At 40.3% G+C, this 18,238-nt stretch overlaps 1 protein-coding gene across 1 annotated transcript in view; it reads right to left on the reverse strand.

Moving 5' to 3' along the window:
- The window catches only part of SGIP1 (SH3GL interacting endocytic adaptor 1), a 176,223-nt gene that overhangs the window by 62,925 nt on the left and 95,060 nt on the right, over positions 1–18,238 (reverse strand). Inside the window, exons 13-16 of the mRNA XM_044441183.1 lie at positions 16,922–17,007; positions 15,350–15,442; positions 13,906–13,980; positions 6,607–7,059 (exon numbers count right to left, since the gene is read on the reverse strand). Coding sequence (XP_044297118.1) covers positions 6,607–7,059; positions 13,906–13,980; positions 15,350–15,442; positions 16,922–17,007 — 707 coding nt within the window. The remainder of the gene's footprint in view (positions 1–6,606; positions 7,060–13,905; positions 13,981–15,349; positions 15,443–16,921; positions 17,008–18,238) is intronic.

An 18,238-nucleotide genomic window follows, 5' to 3' on the forward strand; every position in this document is an offset into this window, starting at 1 on the left:
AACCCACTCCAGTATCCTTGCCATGAAAACCCCATGGACAGTACCAAAAGGCAAAAAGATATGATGCTAGAAGATAGTGTCTCAGGTAGGACTCTGTCCAATGTGCTACTGGGAAGAACAGAGGGCTAGTACTAGTAGCGCAAGAAAGAATGAAGCAACAGGGTCAAAGCTGAAAGGATACTCAGTTGCAGAAGTATTTGGTGGTGAAAGAAAAGTCTGATGCTGTAAAGATCTATACTCCATAGGAACATGGAATGTAAGATCTATGAATTAAAATAAGCTCGACATGGTCAAACATGGGATGACAAGGCTGAAAATTGACAATCAGTGAACTACAATGGACAGGAATAGGTGAATAATTCAGATGACCATCAGGTATACTACAGTGGGCAAGAATCCCTCAGAAGAAATGGAGTAGCTATCATAGTCAAAAGCAGTACTGGGATACAATCTCCAAAATGACAGAATGATCTCAGTTTGAATCCAAGGCAAATCATTCAACATCACAGTAGTCCAAGTCTATGCCCCAACCACTGATGCCGAAGAGGCTGAAGTTGAACGGTTCTATAAAGACTTCCCACCCCTTCTAGAAATAACACCAGAAAATGATGTCCTTATCATCATGGGGGATTGGAATGCTGCAGTAGGAACTCAAAAGATAACCAGAATAACAGGCAAGTTTGACCTTGGAGTACAAAATGAAGCAGGGCAAAGGCTAGCAGAGTTTTATCAAGAGAACATGCTGGTCATGGCAAACACTCTTTTCCAACAACCCAAGAGATACCTACACATGGACATCACCAGATGGTCAACTCAGAAATCAGATTGATTATGTGTTCTGCAGCCAAAGATGGTGAAGCTCTGTCCAGTCAGTTAAAACAAGACCTGGCACTGATTGTGGCTCAGATCATGAGCTTCTTGTTGCAAATTCAGACTTAAATTGAAGAAAGTAGGGAAAAGCACTAGGCCACTCAGGTATGACCTTAATCATGTTCCTGATGAATATACAGTAGAGGTGACAAATAGATTTAAGGAATTAGATCTGACAGACAGAGTGCCTGAAGAACTATGGACAGAGGTTTGCAACATTGTACAGGAGGTAGCAACTAAAACCATCCCAAAGAAAGAAATGCAAGAAAGCAAAATGGCTGAGGAAGCTGTACTAATTGCTGAGGAAAGAAGGGAAGCAAAAGGCAAGGGAGAAAGAGAAAGATACACCCAATGAATGCAGAATTCCAGAGAATACCTAGAAGGAGGCCGTCTTAAATGAACAATGCAAAGAAATAGAGGAAAACAATAGAATAGGGAGGACCAGAGATCTCTTCAAGAAAATTGGAGATATGAAGGGAACGTTTCATGCAAAGATGGGCATGATAAAAGACCAAAATGGCAGGGACCTAACAGAGGCAGAAGAGATTAAGAAGAGGTCGCAAGATTACAAGAAAGATCTCAATCTCCCTGGTAACCATGATGGGGTGGCTGCTGACCTTAAGCCAGATATCCTGGAATGTGAAGTCAACTGGGCCTTAGGAAATTTTAGCAACAACAAAGCTAGTGGAGGAGACAGTATTCCAGCTGAGCTATTCAAAATCCTAAAAGATAATGCAGTTAAAGTGCTACACTCAATATGCCAGCAAATTTGGAAAACTCAACAGTGGCCACAGGATTGGAAAAGGTCAGTTTACATTTCAATCCCAAAGAAGGGCAATGCCAAAGAATGTTCAAACTACCGCACCATTGCACTCATTTCACATGCTAGCAAAGTTATGCTCAAAATCCTACAAGCTAGGCTCCAGCAGTATGTGGACAGAGAACTACCAGGGTTTTGAAGAGACAGAGGAACTAGAGATTGCCAACATACGCTGAATCATGGAGAAAGCTAGAGAGTTCCAGAAAAACATCTACTTCTGCTTCATTGACTATGCTAAAGGCTTTGATTGTGTGGCTCACAGCAAAATGTGGCAAGCTCTTAAAGAGATGGCAGTACCAGACCATCCTATTTGTCTCTTGAGAAACCTGTATGCGGGTCAAGAAGTGACAGTGAAAATTGGACATGGAACTACTGATTGGTTCAAAATTGGGAAAGGAGTTGGGCAAGGCTATATAATGTCAACCTGCCTATTTAACTTATATGCAGAGTACATCATGTGAAAAGCTGGGCTAGATGAATCACAAGTCAGAATTAAGATCACCAGGAGAAATATCAACAACCTCAGATACTCAGATGATACCACTCTAATGGCAGAAAATAAAGAGGAAACTAAAACCTGTTGATGCAGGTGAAAGAGGAGAGCGCAAAAGTTGGCTTGAAACTCAACATTAAGAAAACTAAGATCATGGCATGCGATCCTCTCACTTCCTGACAAATAGATGGGGAAGAAATGGAGGCAGTGATAGATTTTATTTTCTTGGGCTCCAAGATCACCGCAGACGGTGGCTGCAGTCAAAAAATTAAAAGACACTTGCTCCTTGGGAGGAAAGCTATGGCAAATCTAGACAGCATACTAAAAAGCAGAGACAACACCCTGCCAACAAAAGTTCACACAGCCAGACCTATGGTTTTCCCAGTTTCAATGTATGGCTATGAAAGTTGGACCATAAGGAAGGCTGAGCGCCGAAGAATTGAGGCCTTTGAATTGTGGTGCTGGACTCTGAGATTCCCTTGGACTGCAAAGAGATCAAACCTGCCAATCTTTAAGGAAATCACCCCTGATTGCGCTTTAGAAGGCCAGATACTGAAGATGAAACTCAAATACTTTGGCTCCCTAATGAGAAGGAACAACTCACTGGAGAAAACCCTGATGCTGGGAACAATTGAAGGCAAAAGGAGAAGAGGGCTGGCAGAGGATGAGGTGGCTGGATGGAGTCATTAGGGTGGTGGGTGTGGGCTTGGGTGGACTCTGAGGGATGGTGGAGGACAGGGGAGCTTGAAGGAATGTTGTCCATTGGGCATGACTTTATGACTAAACAAAAAAGCATTTAAGTCAATCCATAAACCATATATGGATTAGTTTAACATATCAGTATTACATTGTTGATCATAAACAATGACTTATCACATGCTTCATGCAGTCAGTAGAATACACACATAAAACAGCTAACAAGATGGTGGGTAAGAGGAGCTTTAAAAATATAGCAGTATGATTATGAAATAATATTGCATTTGTGAAGCATTTCCTGAGCATTTCCCTAAACCAAGGTAAGATGTTGAAAAACTTTGACAATTTTAAACATTTCTTTTTCAAGACACAAGTAAAACCCTAGACTGCACAAGTGCAGTTTAAGCCCATGCTTTCTTCATTAAAACACCAAAATCTAATGCTGAACTATGTCTACATAAACATTAATCCCAGAGTACTAAAACACTTTCCCTTTTGCTACTGAATTGGAGCAACAGGGATTTCTGCCTATATGGTGCTAAAGTATTTGATAAAAACTGGACTATGTCAAACTATGGCACCATGTCTGTTCCTGTCTTGACAACCTATGAATATGCAACTCCAGGGAAGAGCCAGATCTTTTGTAAGAACATAAGCATCAGCTAAATGATCAACTAAAACAGAAGAGCCCTTATAGAAACACTAACAGCATTTTACCTGTAGGAGATGTTGGTCAAAACTATCTTTATAAAATCTGCAGATATCTTGCCAAGCCAAGATACTTGTTAAGGATTAGATACCATTATTAGTGGAATTGGGACCCAAATGAAAAGTATGAAACGTTATGGTCATTGCTCCCACTCAACAATACTAATCTACATGTGGAAGCAAATTTCTGCAGTTCTAATACAGTGAGATCACAAACATCAGCCACCTCCAATAATGTGCCTATGCGGCTATCCTAGAAGTATTTTACCAAAACCAGAAAAACTGCATTTGATGTTTTGCTTTTTAAAGCTAGACAGGGAATTAGCTCTGTGAAAAGAAGGGTGCGCTTGCATGCATTCCTGTCTAGCCTCATTCCAGATGTGTCTTTTCCAATCTGATGCTCTCCAAGTATGTTGGATTATAACTAACAGCATCCCGCAGCCAGCTTGTTCTGGAATACTGCGATTGGTAGTCCAGTACATCTGTATTGCTCCGGGTTGAGGAATACTGGCCTAGATACCTTCTCTTTAATCAGAGGAAAACTTCCACTGCCTAAGCAAGTGAGCTGCTTTAGCTGTGCATCTCAGTTTGCTCTTTAAAAAGTGTAAGCACAACAGACAATGCACAGCCTATTTTTTGTACCTGTGATTCTCCAGATAGGAGCCATAGAAAATCATAAAACGTGTGCTGCAATTTTGCTACTAGTCCATTCCATACATACACATTTCAAGCTGAACTACTTAAGGTGAACCAACTATAAAACTGCAGGAAGATATACAAGGAGCATGCACTCTATCTGAACAGTCATATTTTCAGATGATTATTGGTCAGTCTGGCTAAAACTCATAAATATTAATCAGATGAAAGATTAAATTCCATTTTTAAATAAATGGTATAAATAAATTTTAAAAATCTTAGAAGCTAGGTTATTCTAGGTTATTACAGTGTTTATTCACTGTACCTTTATTAATAGGGATTGATAGCATTAAACTGATACACTGGCCATATTATAGATATAAATATGCCATTCCTTTCTTAAAAACAAAACAAACTGTAACAACAAACCTGCCAAGCATTTTTAAGGGTAGTATGAGTATTTGAGTTGCTCATTAGATGGGGTAGTTAGCAACTGAGTAAGTCTGAAAAAATGGACTTCATTTCCTTCAAATTAGGTCTACCTCAAAATGGGATTTGTTTTCATCCAAATCTCCCCAGGTGCAGTAATAATAATAATAATAATGAGGAGGAGGAGGAGGATGCAAGGGGAACCTCTCTTTTTAATTGAAAGCATGTCACTTCCAACTAGGAATCATGTAATCTGTAGCTTTTCCTTCCTTCTAAACTGAGTTGGGAGTCAAAGAAAACTATACACTCCATACTTCCAGCAGGATGTTGCATTCCTGAGAATGGTCATTTCCAGTTGAATAGAGGCTGGCTCTTATGAATGGCCCTTGTCCATTATTGGCTACCTTTGAGCAAAGGGAAAAGGGTAAATTTGAGAAGATAATAGGATATATGTGCTTTATCAGCTTGTTCCCCCTCTCCAGGTATCTTGGTGATATGTGTGTGTGGGTGTGGGTGTGTACCCGCATGAAAAGCAACTCCACCTATTGGCAACACCTGAACAAGTGTCTTTTGAAAATAATCTAAGCAAAGTTGGTATATCACTAATTTGAGGGCTATATTACTCATTATAACATTCTGGCTATTGGCTGCTAAGTCCAAATGAAGGGCTAAAGTTGATGTAACACTAAACTAAGTATGTAAATTGAAAGTGTGTCTATCTTTGAAAAGAAAAAGAGAGGAAAGGAGTCACTAGTCACCACTGAGAAAGGGCAATTTTTATTGGGAGTGCTTTGTACAGAGAAAGGAAGCTTAAACTTTTCTTTCTCTGCTAAGCTTCTAATTAAAATTGCTCATAAAACCTTAACTAGCCCCAGAAGGAAAAAGCCATTGGGGCAATTGCAAGTTTCTCTTCACAGCAAATAACAGTTTCAGAGGTAGGAGTTTTAGTAGGAATTGCTGTGGGGAGGGGGAAGAAAAGAATTATACACTTCTCTATGTGTTTCAGTACTGACTTATTTTGAAATACAACCTGTAAACTAAATCAATCTGTTATAGTATCACCTTTTCTTTTTAGGCAAATGTAACCATTTATGCCAAGCCAACTGTCACTTGAAATTACTATTATTATTATTATTATTATTCAAAATATTGTAGTGCTGCTGGGATATATTAAAACTGCTTTGATGGGAATGCAAAATTAATCTCATGCTTTTAATCTGCAATTCTCTCATTCTTTTTCTGGTCCAATGAGGGACAACTGGAGTTACCCATATGTACCATATAGATGTTTGAAGGCTCAAGACTGATGAACATTTGAAATTGATGAAAGCTATGATTTCCAAAAGAGATTTAGGCCATATATGTTAGGAAAGCATGAGATCCTCCCAGGGACTACCCATTGTATACCCAGTGTTTTCCCCATGTCCATGGACTAAATTGAACTAGTTCTGAACTGGAAGGGTAGGAATAAAGCTTATTAAAGCTTTCCTACTTTGATGTGGAAGATCAGGGAGTGTTTGAGGTCACTTGGCAAAAGAAAGTATCTTTGCACAGCACTTCATCATGGAGAAAAGAAGGTTGTTTCTTCCCTTGCTGCTCAGGAAACAAGAAAGGCTGCACAGTGAAAGACAGGAGAGTCAGGTTTTCTTGCTTAGGAAGTCTGATAAATGTAGAGAATTCCTGTAACTATAGCTTAAACATGTAAAGCTTCCCAATAAACACCAGACATTCAGCAATGGCAGGGAAATAACACAGAACTATCAAGGGTTCAAGGTTAAATTTGGACCACAAAAGCAAAATTTTAAAAAAATAAAAGCCACTGGGCACAATACAATCAAACAAAGGGAATGACTGATGCTTAAAAGCCAGAAACTAAGAGGAGCTAAAAAGGTTTTGTGTTCACAGGCAGCATTCACGGCCACACTGAAGCACACTCAAACCTGCTTAGACATACCACTGGTGCTTCCTGTGCCACCGCCAGAGCTGGGTCCGGGTGATGACACCACTGTTCTGTAGGTAGGCGGTGGAGGGGGAGGTGGTGTTGCTCTTTGTCCCACCCCAAAATCTTTAGGAGATGCTGCTGATGCTAAGTTATCTTTAACGTGGGTCTGCTCAGAAACTTTCTTCTGAACCTCTTCTAAATTGAGTGGAGATGGAACACTGTGAGAGGTTTCAGCCTCTGGAGGCTCATCTGGGGTTTCTGATGCCACAGGTGGGGACATCACTTTTTCCCTTGAAGTCAGCTCTGGAGTTACGTTTTCCGGGGACTGATCAGAAAAACTGATCCACTTATCCTCCGCGTTAGCAGCAACAGACTTGGGGGATAATACTGGGCCAAAAATGCTGTCCAAGTCATTGATTGATGGTAGTTTGTCACTTTTGACCTTTGTTGCTGTCTGGTCATTTCCTGTGGTCAAAGTATTTTAAATTTTAACATCAACTTGTACAGCTCCATTGTACTATTGCTCTACTAATGTATGGGGCTTTTAAAAATCAGCTATATGCTAGCTCAGACACTTTAAAAGCATATATATAAATTGCTATTGAGAACATAACGAATCTTCATAAATATCTATATATCATGTAAAATGTTTGCTATCCCTTTTTTTTTGAAGTACATTCCATGTAAACCAGCATGTACAGTGTAATGTCTGGATATCTGATTTGTACAGTTATACCCAAATGGAAAATACTATTATCAAAGGAACTCACCAAGACAATTCAGCTAACACAGGGACTTCATTAGTAAATGTAGTAAGCAAAAACTGAAATTGCAAAGTAACCTGAAATTCAAACATGCTAACCTGCATACAGATGTAAATACTTACATTGAAAATTTTTCTGCTCTGCAGTATATATTGTGGCACTATTTTGGTATAATCAATTAGAATGTAGATGACTATCGGATTCTGTTACTGAGTCATACAATTATTACTGCATTTTAGTTGAACAAATGTAATGATGTCCATTTATACTATTCTTATTAAAGGAAAAGAAACAGATTTTGTACTTTTTCATCTGTGCCTCTTGCAGAAAAAAGACCATAAGAATTGCAGGACTGGAAAATATTTTGCTGCTATATAAATTTTAAATAATAGATTTGTTACAACTTTATGGCATGTTGGAACACTTGAAAATTAATACACCTATTCTCTGTTATCTTCTAAAAGAGAAAATGCTCAAAGTTCATTATATTATCAGTGATTAAGCAGAACTGGTTGTTATCTAGAGAATGTTGTACATTGACTTCCACTAAAATTGGTAGGATTTAAGCTTGCCTGTCTTTTTCTGGATTGCACCTGTGAAGAAATGCCATGCATTTAACTGTTTCTGTTCTGTGTGACCTCTTCGTACTCTGTATTTTGTATGGCCTCTGAAAGGTTATAACATATCTGAATAAACCAAGAACATGCTTTGTTACTGTGAAAGGCCTGTGTAGTAATTGTTTAGTGACATTCTGGAAGGAGAGAGTGAGACAATTGTAGGTGGGCCTTGGGTGAGCTAAATTAAATTTTCATTGATTGGAGCTTCTAGCCAGGTAGAAAAGAAAAAGCTTGGGAAAATGCATTTAAGGGGTTGATAGTTGACTGACAGTCAAGTCAATCTTGTTAATCCGAGGGAGAAGTTCTGCTGGTTAAGTTATTCCTTCCCTGTAGAATATCAGGAGCATGGCATAGGTGGCTGTGTCATATCAGGAGTCCAACCTAACATTTTGCCAGAAGATGGTTGCCCAAGCTGGCAGTAAAATCCCATGCAGCCAGAAATACAACAGGAGGAACTCTGGGAGCCAAAGGAAGGCTGAACTCAGGAGCCAGAGCTGGTTCTGAGTGAATTTGGCTGTGATTGAGATTTAGGGAATTTGGCCTGAGGTAAAAGAAGTAATTAAGATGCTTGTAATAGCAACAGGGTCTCTTGAATCCTAAAGAATTGCCATTTGGGGATGTGTGAGGAATCTGTTTTGGGGTGGAAATCCATTGAATTTCATGCCTAAGTCTCTTGTACTGGGATGCTAGGAGGTTTCAAAGTATTCTATGAGGGCTGGTGGCAGAGTAATAGTGCCTGCAATATATTAGCAAAAGTTTCTTTGACCCTGAAATATAAGCATTTGGTGGAAATAAGAAACTATATAGGCAGGATTGCACAATGAAGGAACACTGTCCCCATGGAAGGCTGAATGGCGATAACCCCTTCCTTCCACAATAGGCACACTTCTATTGTGCAGTTCAAACTGGATAGTAGTTATGCATATTGGGAATGCTTGTCTGCTCATAAAAATATGTCCTTTTCATAGAAAGGAACTGGAAACCTTTGTATGTGAAAAGCTACTAAAATGTGCAACCCTTTACCTTTGCTTTATGTGGTTCGTGCTAGAGGAGCAGACTATGGCATGAAGATGAGGGATAGGTCTGTTATATATAACCAGGATGTTCAGCTTGTGCAACAGAGCAGAATTATATTAGATGGTATTTCTCATTATATCCAAACTTGCATACTGCAATCAACTCTATCAAACCTATTATTTAGCCTAGCAGAACTACTCAAAGGAGCTGTCCAGTCATCTCCCAAACTGTGGAAGCATGCAGAATTATGAATTGATGCAGTTATGTGTCTGCAAAATTTATACTGAATTCTTATCTTTACCTTTTACAATACAAAGAATTTGGGAAAATTATATGTCCATTAGGAAAACTAAATTATAGGAATTAATGTAAGGTCTATTAATAACATATGAAACTCTTTTTCTTATTGCAGTCTTCAGAATGCCCGTATAATGTGCTGATTCAAGAAATATATGATCAAACATGAAAGTGCATTTAACTTGATGAACACTATTTTTGCAAGGATGCCTTTTATTTAATCAGTATGGATACTAGAAAAAATGTAGTCTATAAATAAATAAAATGCTGATGAAAAGAGCACAAAATGTGCAACCCAAACATTCCATGTATTTAGAGATATATTGTTAAAGCATCAACTTTGTCTGCATACCACAGATTAACATTTATATTCCATACCATATCCATCTTTTCAGAAGATGTATTTCCATGTTCTTATTGGAATTTAAGCCATACTTATATATTCTGTGGAGACAAAGGAAACTCCCATTGTTTACAAGTAGGATTGTGCAATGTGAATTATGTAAGCACCTAGCAGGTTAGAGTCAGTGCAGTGCAGAGCCACAAGGATGGTGGCCGGATTGCAGGGAAAACCATATGAGGCAAGACTGAGGGAATTGGGTCTTTTCAGCCTGGAGAAGAGGAGGCTCAGAGGGGATCTGTTGATGACATACAGGTATGTGAGGGGGTGTCACACGGAGGTGGGTAGAGAGCTGTTCTCCCCTGTGGAGGAGAACAGGGCGCATTGCAATGGAGCGAAGCTCAGGGAACCAAGGTTCAATTTGGATGCCAGGAAGTACTTCCTGACAGTTAGGACCCCGAGGGTATGGAACGGGCTTCCATGGGAGGTGGTTGAGGTCCCATTGGTGAGGGTGTTCAAGGATAGGCTAGACATGCTCATGGTAGGCATGTTGTGAGTGGAGCTGGCTACAGCTGGGGGTTGGACTATAGCCAGGGGTCAGACCCCCTCTGACTCACTTTGTTTCTATGCTTCACCTATAACCACCTTATTGTGTCACAACATTTTTGATTCTAGCTTTCCTTTAGAGAGTTCACATTCATTCAACAAGATTTCCTGCCTCCCCATTCCCCCTGCAACCTCCTGTTTCCCCAAAAATCTTTTTTCTGGATATTTTGACACTCATGGAAACTGTGTGTGTGTTTGGGGTGTGGGGGAGTGCTGATGGAAAGGGAATTAGCGAAATTTTCTTCACCACCCTACATGGAGAAGCAATTTAGCATCCAAGCCATGTTTTTTCTTCATGGAAGATTGTAAAACTGTCTACATTATTTTTACTCATAATCTTCCAATAACCCAAGATGTAAACTGCCTTCATGGGACCAGGGTGTTAGAGGTGCTGCACAGGCTGACAGGACTCCTACAAAGGGGGGGCTGGTATCAGGGAGGAAGGAGGAGGCTGAGGAATCCAAGGAAAGGAAGCGGTGGGAAGTAGTTGAGGTGCATGTACACCAATGCTAGGAGCATGGGTAATAAGCAGGAAGAGCTTGAAGCTCTCCTGGGAATAGGAGGGTATGACCTGGTGGGGATCATGGAAACTTGGTGGGATGAAAGGCGAGACTGGAATGTAAACATAGAGGGGTATCACCTGTTTAGAAAAGACAGGAAGGGAAAGAGGGGTGGGGGCATAGCTTAATATGTCAGGGAAGGGATAGAATGCACACAGTAATTATGGGAGATTTCAGTCTCCCGGATATTATTTGGGAGACTCACTCAGCAGTGACAGTCAGGTCATGTCGCTTCCTAGATGCTATAGAGGGAGGGTTTTTCACACAGAGGGTCTGACAGGGGACGAGGGGGGTGAACATCCTTGACTTGGTTTTGACAACAGGGAAGAGCTGATAGACGAGGTTCAGATTAGAGGAGCTCTGCGTGGGAGTGATCACTCCATCCTTTGCTTTGAGATCAGGGGAATGGGGACGTGCAGCAGGTCGAGCACTAGAAGCTGGGACTTCAAGAGGGCCAACTTTGGCCAACTGAAGGCCAGACTAGGGAAAGTCTCCTGGGACAGGTTACTGGAAGGCAAGGGAGTTGAGGAAGAGTGGATGGCACTCAAAAGGGAGGTTTTGGAGGTGCAAGCCTTGATGATACCTCTAGTTAGTAAGGCAGGGAGGCGAAGGAGAGTGCTGCCACAGATGCGAAAGGAGGTGGTTACAGGGATTAGACACAAGAGGAACCTCTATAGGAAATGGGTACTGGGGCATATAGACAACAAAAGGGCATAGCAGGGGGAGGAGGCCCATTGCAGAAGGATTCTTCGCAAGGCTAAGGCTGATTGTGAGCTGAGACTTGCAAAAAATAGCAAGAGCAACAAAAAGGGCTTCTATCAACATGTAAATAGCAAGAGGAAGGGGAGAGAGGTAGTGGGACCGCTTATTAAGGAGGAAGGGGATCCAGTGACTGATATGAGGGAACAGGCACAGATGAGAAATGACTATTTTTCTGCTGTATTCTCCCCAAACCAAGATGAGGGAGATCCACATGGGAGAATAGATGAGGGCGGGGACTTAGGGGCAAAGATCAGAGGCACCTGCTTAGACATTGAGGGGCACCTCAGAGCACTGGACATTAAAAAGTTGCCAGGCCCTGACAGGTTACACCCGAGAGTACTTTGAGAGTTGGCAGAGATTCTCTCACGCCCACTGGCCTCCATTTTTGAGGCCTCGTGGAGAACGGGTGAAGTTCCAGAGGACTGGAGGGTGGCGTCAATGGTCCCAATTTTCAAAAAGGGTAGCGGAAGGGACATGGGGAATTTCAGACCACTTAGCCTTATGTCCATTGTAGGAAAAAAAATGGAAAGGCTCATAATAGCGAGAGATATAGTAATGCTAGAAAGGGAAGGGAGGCTGGTGGCCACACAATACAGCTTCCGCAATAACAGGTCCTGCCAGACAAACATTGTAGAATTCTATGACAAGGTTTCAAGGTGGCTAGACAGAGGAGATGCAGTGGATATGGTTTACCTGGTTTTCAGCAAGGCCTTTGACAAATTGCCCCATGATATCCTGGTTGAGAAATTGAGGAGTTTTGAGATAGACCAATGCACCGTCCAATGGATTAGGGCATGGTTGACTGGCTGGAAGCAGAGGGTAGCCATTAGTGGGGAATCATCAGGATGATGGCCAGTGACAAGTGGGGTCCCTCAGGGCTCTGTCCTGGGGCCGATCTTGTTTAATCTTTTCATCAACGACATGGAAGAAGGGGTGAACTGTCTGCTGATCAAATTTGCAGATGATACTAAACTGGGGCACTGGCCACAACTGAGGAGCAGGTACTCCAGATCCAAAAGGATCTGGGCAGACTATGGAAGAGGGCAGGAGAAAACAGGATGGCGTTCAATGTGAATAAGTGCTAAGTCTTGCACTTCGGGCATAGGAACGGGTGTCATAAGTACAGATTAGGAGATAAGTGGCTGGAGAGCATCACTTGTGAAAGGGATCCCAGGGTGCTGGTTGACTGTAGGCTAAACATGAGTCAGCAGTGTGATGTGATGGTCAAGAGGGCATATGCCACACTTGGCTGCATAGGCAGAAGCATGACTTCTAGATCGAGAGAGGTATTTCTATTACTCTATACGACTCTGGTGTGCCCGCAACTAGAGTATTGTGTTCAGTTTTGGGCCCCTCTTTACAGGAAGGATATAGCCAGGTTAGAGTCAGTGCAGCGTAGGGTCACAAGGTTGGTGGCCGGTTTGCAGGGGATGCCGTATGAGGCGAGACTGAGAGAACTGGGTCTCTTCAGCCTGGAGAAGAGGATACTCTGAAGGATCTGTTGGCAACATACAGGTATGTGAGGGGGTGTCACACAGAGGTGGGTAGAGACCTGTTCTCCCCTGCAGAGGAGGGCAGGATGCGCTCCAATGGAGTGAAGCTCAGGGAACCAAAGTTCAATTTAGATGCCAGGAAGTACTTCCTGACAGTTAGGACCCCGAGGGTATGGAATGAGCTTCCATGGGAGGTGGTTGAGGCTCCATTGGTGACGGTGTTCAAAGATAGGCTAGAGATGCACATGGTGGGCATGTCGTGAGCAGAGCCGGCTGGAGCCAGGGGTCAGAGTAGATGACCCGGGAGGCCCCCTCCTGACTAGCTCTGTTTCTATGTTTCTTTCTACAACTAGGTTTCTTACTAATATCAGTAGGAATCCCACAGGTATTCAGATTTATTATGATCTCACTAAAGCTGCCTCCCTTATTTAATGACACAAAACCAGGCCAAACATATTATTAGGCTACTGAAAAAATTAATGGCATGTTGTTCATACAAAATGTTTTGCAATAGTCATAATTTTGTAGAAAATCTGCTCAATAATTCAGTACTTCACTGGCAGATGAAATAATTTGAAAATCTCAAGGGCTTTAGGAAAATATTGTACATTAAACTTGCATTCCATTTTCCAGTATATAATGAAAATAACTTAAGATACCTGCATGTGAATGGAAATAGTAAATGTATGGCTATTATGTATGCATAAAGTGCATGTACAAGGTCATTATTCAGAAATTATGATGATTTAGATTCTAGTCACATTAAAGAATCATAAAACACATTGACTAGGGACAAATATTTGGCAGCATCATAAAGATTGTACACACATAGTAGCCATTTGTCAAAGATCTTACCTACTCCAATGGTTGAAGGGGAACCTGTGGGGGGAGGTGTGGCTGGAATGTTCTTAGGTGGAAGCGGTGGAGGTGCTGGAAAACAAATGTAAAAATTTAAAGTAGAAAGGAGACAAACTGCAACACGTAAATATAATTAAATAATTTCCAGAGTACTGATTAAAATGCAGTTGCGATCCACAGAGTCCATTACCACATTTATTAGTACAAGGCCTCCATTTTTGTCAACATCTATCTTCTGCTTCAGCTGTGACCACATTTGCTGGGTCCCATTTGGAAGTTCCACATTAAATAAGTGGAACTCTTCCCATTTTTCTTGATATGCATGCAGACATGAATGAATGAATGAATGAATGAATGAATGAATGAATGAATGAAGTCATACTGCTCCATGCTATCCAAATACAAAAAGAGAATGCTATTTTTTCACAAATCACAACTTAATGTGCTATTTACAGTGATTTACTGTATAACAATTTATTGCTTTTTAAGTGAAGAATGATTTAAAAAATCAGGATAAATGAATCTATTTCTATGCTGTGTCACTTTCACCTGTTATTATTCACAAGTGTATTGCATTCTTTTTCTGCATTTACATTAAACGTGTATTTTTGCTCAAAATATTATTTGGATATATATTTTGATAAATTTCAACTGCTGAAAACTACACTGCAACATGTGGAGTAGTGTGAAATCTCATGGATATCAAGTTAGCAGATGCAGGCCATTTTATTTCCTTTAGGAATTCCCGATACAAATTTCTTAAGCATCCTTAAAGAAAACAGGCCACTAAAATCCCTAATGTGGCTGTACCTGTTGCAACCTAAATGAACATTTCAGGTTATTTTTACATGGCCTTTGTATTATCTGATCAAAGTTTGTATTTTGTCTATTTACAAATGGGAGAGCAAATGCTAGGTATAGTAGAAGACAAGTGACTGGTGACTCACACCATCCCCTCCACTTCTGATCACCATTGTGAACACATGTGAGAGAGAGTGTCTTAATAAAAGAAATGGTCCACATTTTGTTCTGCTGTAAATTTTACATACAATGACCTATAAATAATATTTAAAAATGCTTAATTTTTTAAGTAATCTGCATTTTCACCATCATCAGTCAAACTTCTGCTTCTTCTTAGGAGCTCAATATGAATGGCACTCTGTGTGGGTTGCTAAGTGATCATTTACCTGATGAACAGTTGGGTATAAATTTGTAAACTGAGATCACAAAGACAGAGGCATTTCTCCCAGGGGACAGAGGATCATCTCTCCTCCCATTCTGAAAGCTGTGTTTCCAATGCATAATTCAGTAAAATACTTTTGTTTCCATGGCAGTATAATTAGCAGCAACTCTTTACAGCACTACTTTCATCTCATTTTCCAAGGATTTGTAGTACAAACTCCCCACTCCTGTTTTTTAAATAGGGGATGTTTTAACTTACTTCCACATGGGAAGGGCCGTGATGAATTTGGAGATTCTACCCTTGGATTCACTGGTTGCACAGAACCCCACACTTCAGGCTGATCTATTGGAGCTGAAGCCAGAGATATACAATAGTATGTAAACAAATATAGAAAGTACAAGAGTTTGATTCCACAGACAGTTTATCTTGAAAGTGCTCCATGACAGGTTACTTAAAAAAAAACACAGAGAAATTAAACGTTATGTTGGGAAATGCATATAGCCTACAGGAACAACTGGTTATGTACATTAGAAGTCTAATAAAGGCTTCCTGATGCATGCAACCAATGAGCAAGTTTCCATTTAACAACCCCTACATGTTAATTGCCCCACAGGGCTTGTTTGTTGCAGCACAAGCCAATATTTTTTAAATGCAATCCGTGATGGGGCACACCATGGTTTGTTGTTGCATGTGTATCTGGCCAGGGTTAGTTGACAGGGTGGTTAATAAACCATCCAGAACCTATGGCATGCTTTAGAGTTGTGAGTGGATTGTTAACAACAACCAACCTTGGGTGGGTGTGCATGTAATGAAAAGTTATGGAATCCCCCCTTGTTGTAACTTGTAATTCAAAAATGTTAGCCTGCCCATGATGACAAGACTTGTGAAGAAATTAGCGTACAATATTGTTAATTGTAGCCAACCCAATATATGAGAGAGATTAATGTTGCCCATTCATGGTGTTGTACACAGTGCACACCATTTCTGATATCTCAGTAAAGGTATGCTGACAGGAGCTCCCTTTTCCTATCTTACAAACTTCAGATTGATGCCTAGATTAACACAGTGCAGATTTTAGATTTCTAATTTCATTCATGCAGCAGTGCCCATTTGCACTAATATATACAGAAATAATGTACTGGGGCACACTATCACTGTGAGGGCTCATGAAGGCAGGTTGCTTACCTTAACTGTAGTTCCTTGTTGTGTGACACATATGAACTTGATACCTGTATAGAACCTTGATTTAGGAAACTTAACCTGTAGAAGGTTCCTAAATTGAAGTTCTGCGCAGGTGCATAGGTCACAAAGAAATTTATGTTTTGCTTGGTCTCAGATAACAGGAATTCAGCAAGCCAGCTTCCTCTTGCATTAGGACAGAAACAGGCAGAAAAGAAGGTTGGAATGGTCTGAGAGGTTCTAAACTAGGTGGCTGCAAATCCATGTAGCTCATTCCTCACAAAGCTAACAAATAAATAGATAACTTTGGTGCCACCAACATCAGAGCCAGAAAGGGAAACATCCAGTGCACACTGTTTCCAGACTGGAGATTTGTAGCATGTCGTTACATTGTAATTCTTTCTCCACTCATACCTGTTAAAATGTTTCCATGTTAGCATGTATATATTCACTGATAGACTTCTGTTCACAGATACACAACTTGCTTAGTATTTATCTGCCCTGTCTTAATCCACTCTCCACTGGAGTATCTGGCTAGAAAATACATTAAAATTTGATGCAAAACAAAATAAACAGCATGTTGCCAAAATATGAAAACTGAACAGTCTGAGGGAAAAAGCAACATAAATAAAGGTAATAAATAGCACCTACCTTCCAACTTTTCTTCCTCAAATGCGGACTCTAAGGGTGGACCAAACAGAGGTGCTAGGACTGCAGGATCTTCTGGGGCTTTTTTACTGCAGTACAATACAGATACTGAATGATAATTATTGGTAAGGATTTTTTTTTCAGCATAAATGAAAAATACATATATTAATATTGATATAGTACAACCAGTCACTGCATGTTATCCCAGATATTTACATAACAAATCATAACTTGAATAACTTACTTTAAACATTGCTAGTTATGGAATTGCTTTATACATTTGCCTTTGTCATGCATATAAAAGGAAAATATTCTGTTGCAAGCCACTCTAGCTGTTCTTATTTTTTCATTCAGTAATCTTCAAAATAAATGTTATTTGTCATGTTTCGATTAGTATTACAGAAATGCTGGTTCTGTCATCTCTATACAGACAGGTCTAATGCATGATAACTGCCAGGAAGTTTCATCTACATTTTTGCCAACAACATAAATAGTTCAAAAGAGAAAAGAAACCAATGGATAGCCCTGGATACTTCCTGTACTGGTGGAAATGTTTTCTGATATTTGGTCTCTTCTGTCAAGACCCTTCTAACTCACATATGGGTATTCATCTTTCCCTTTCCAGCAGACTCAGATGAAATTTTAGAATCACCTTTCTTTTATTAAAACTTAACTGCTTATAGAACAGTATAACCAAAGTCATGTTGTGGGAGAAGCATCAGCTCATGTGAAGAGTTGAAACCAAACTGAAACTTTCCATCCTTCCTTCCCTTTCAATAAAATTTGACTCCACCAAATTTTGCTCTTGCTGCTTGAGAACTCTTGCTGCTCTTGCTGCTTGAGAACTAGACTGCAGGTATGGTGGACACTTCGTGACTGGTTTGCTAGTTTCACCAGGTCTCTTATTATTTGGAGAGGAATTCCATCACCTCTCCCCACTTTTGCAAGGTGGGCCAATTCTCACATTCTGCCTGAGAATTTTGACTAGGTAACCTTGAAACTGCCAAGTCACCTGTCCACTTTTGCCCTTCAGTTTTCTCCTCGGACTGGGATTAAAGACTGCAGTGTGCAAGAGCTAGGCTACCCCTCTCTAAACTACTTTAAACACAGTTGTCATTAGACCAGGTTAAAACACCAGTTTTAAATAAGTGCAGGCCACACAATTCTGTTCTTGTTAATTTTTTGTTTTGGGTTTTTTTTTTTGGTTTTTGTTTTTTGCACACACTTTATAATTGCATATTTGTAACAGTGCCTTGATCAATGGCAGTTTTCCCTTTGTGGAACACACCCATACTTCATTTCTAATTTGTTTCTTTTGTA

Source organism: Varanus komodoensis, unplaced genomic scaffold (assembly GCF_004798865.1).
Source record: "Varanus komodoensis strain SLA01 unplaced genomic scaffold, ASM479886v1 scaffold1, whole genome shotgun sequence".
Classification (NCBI taxonomy): Eukaryota; Metazoa; Chordata; class Lepidosauria; order Squamata; family Varanidae; genus Varanus; species Varanus komodoensis.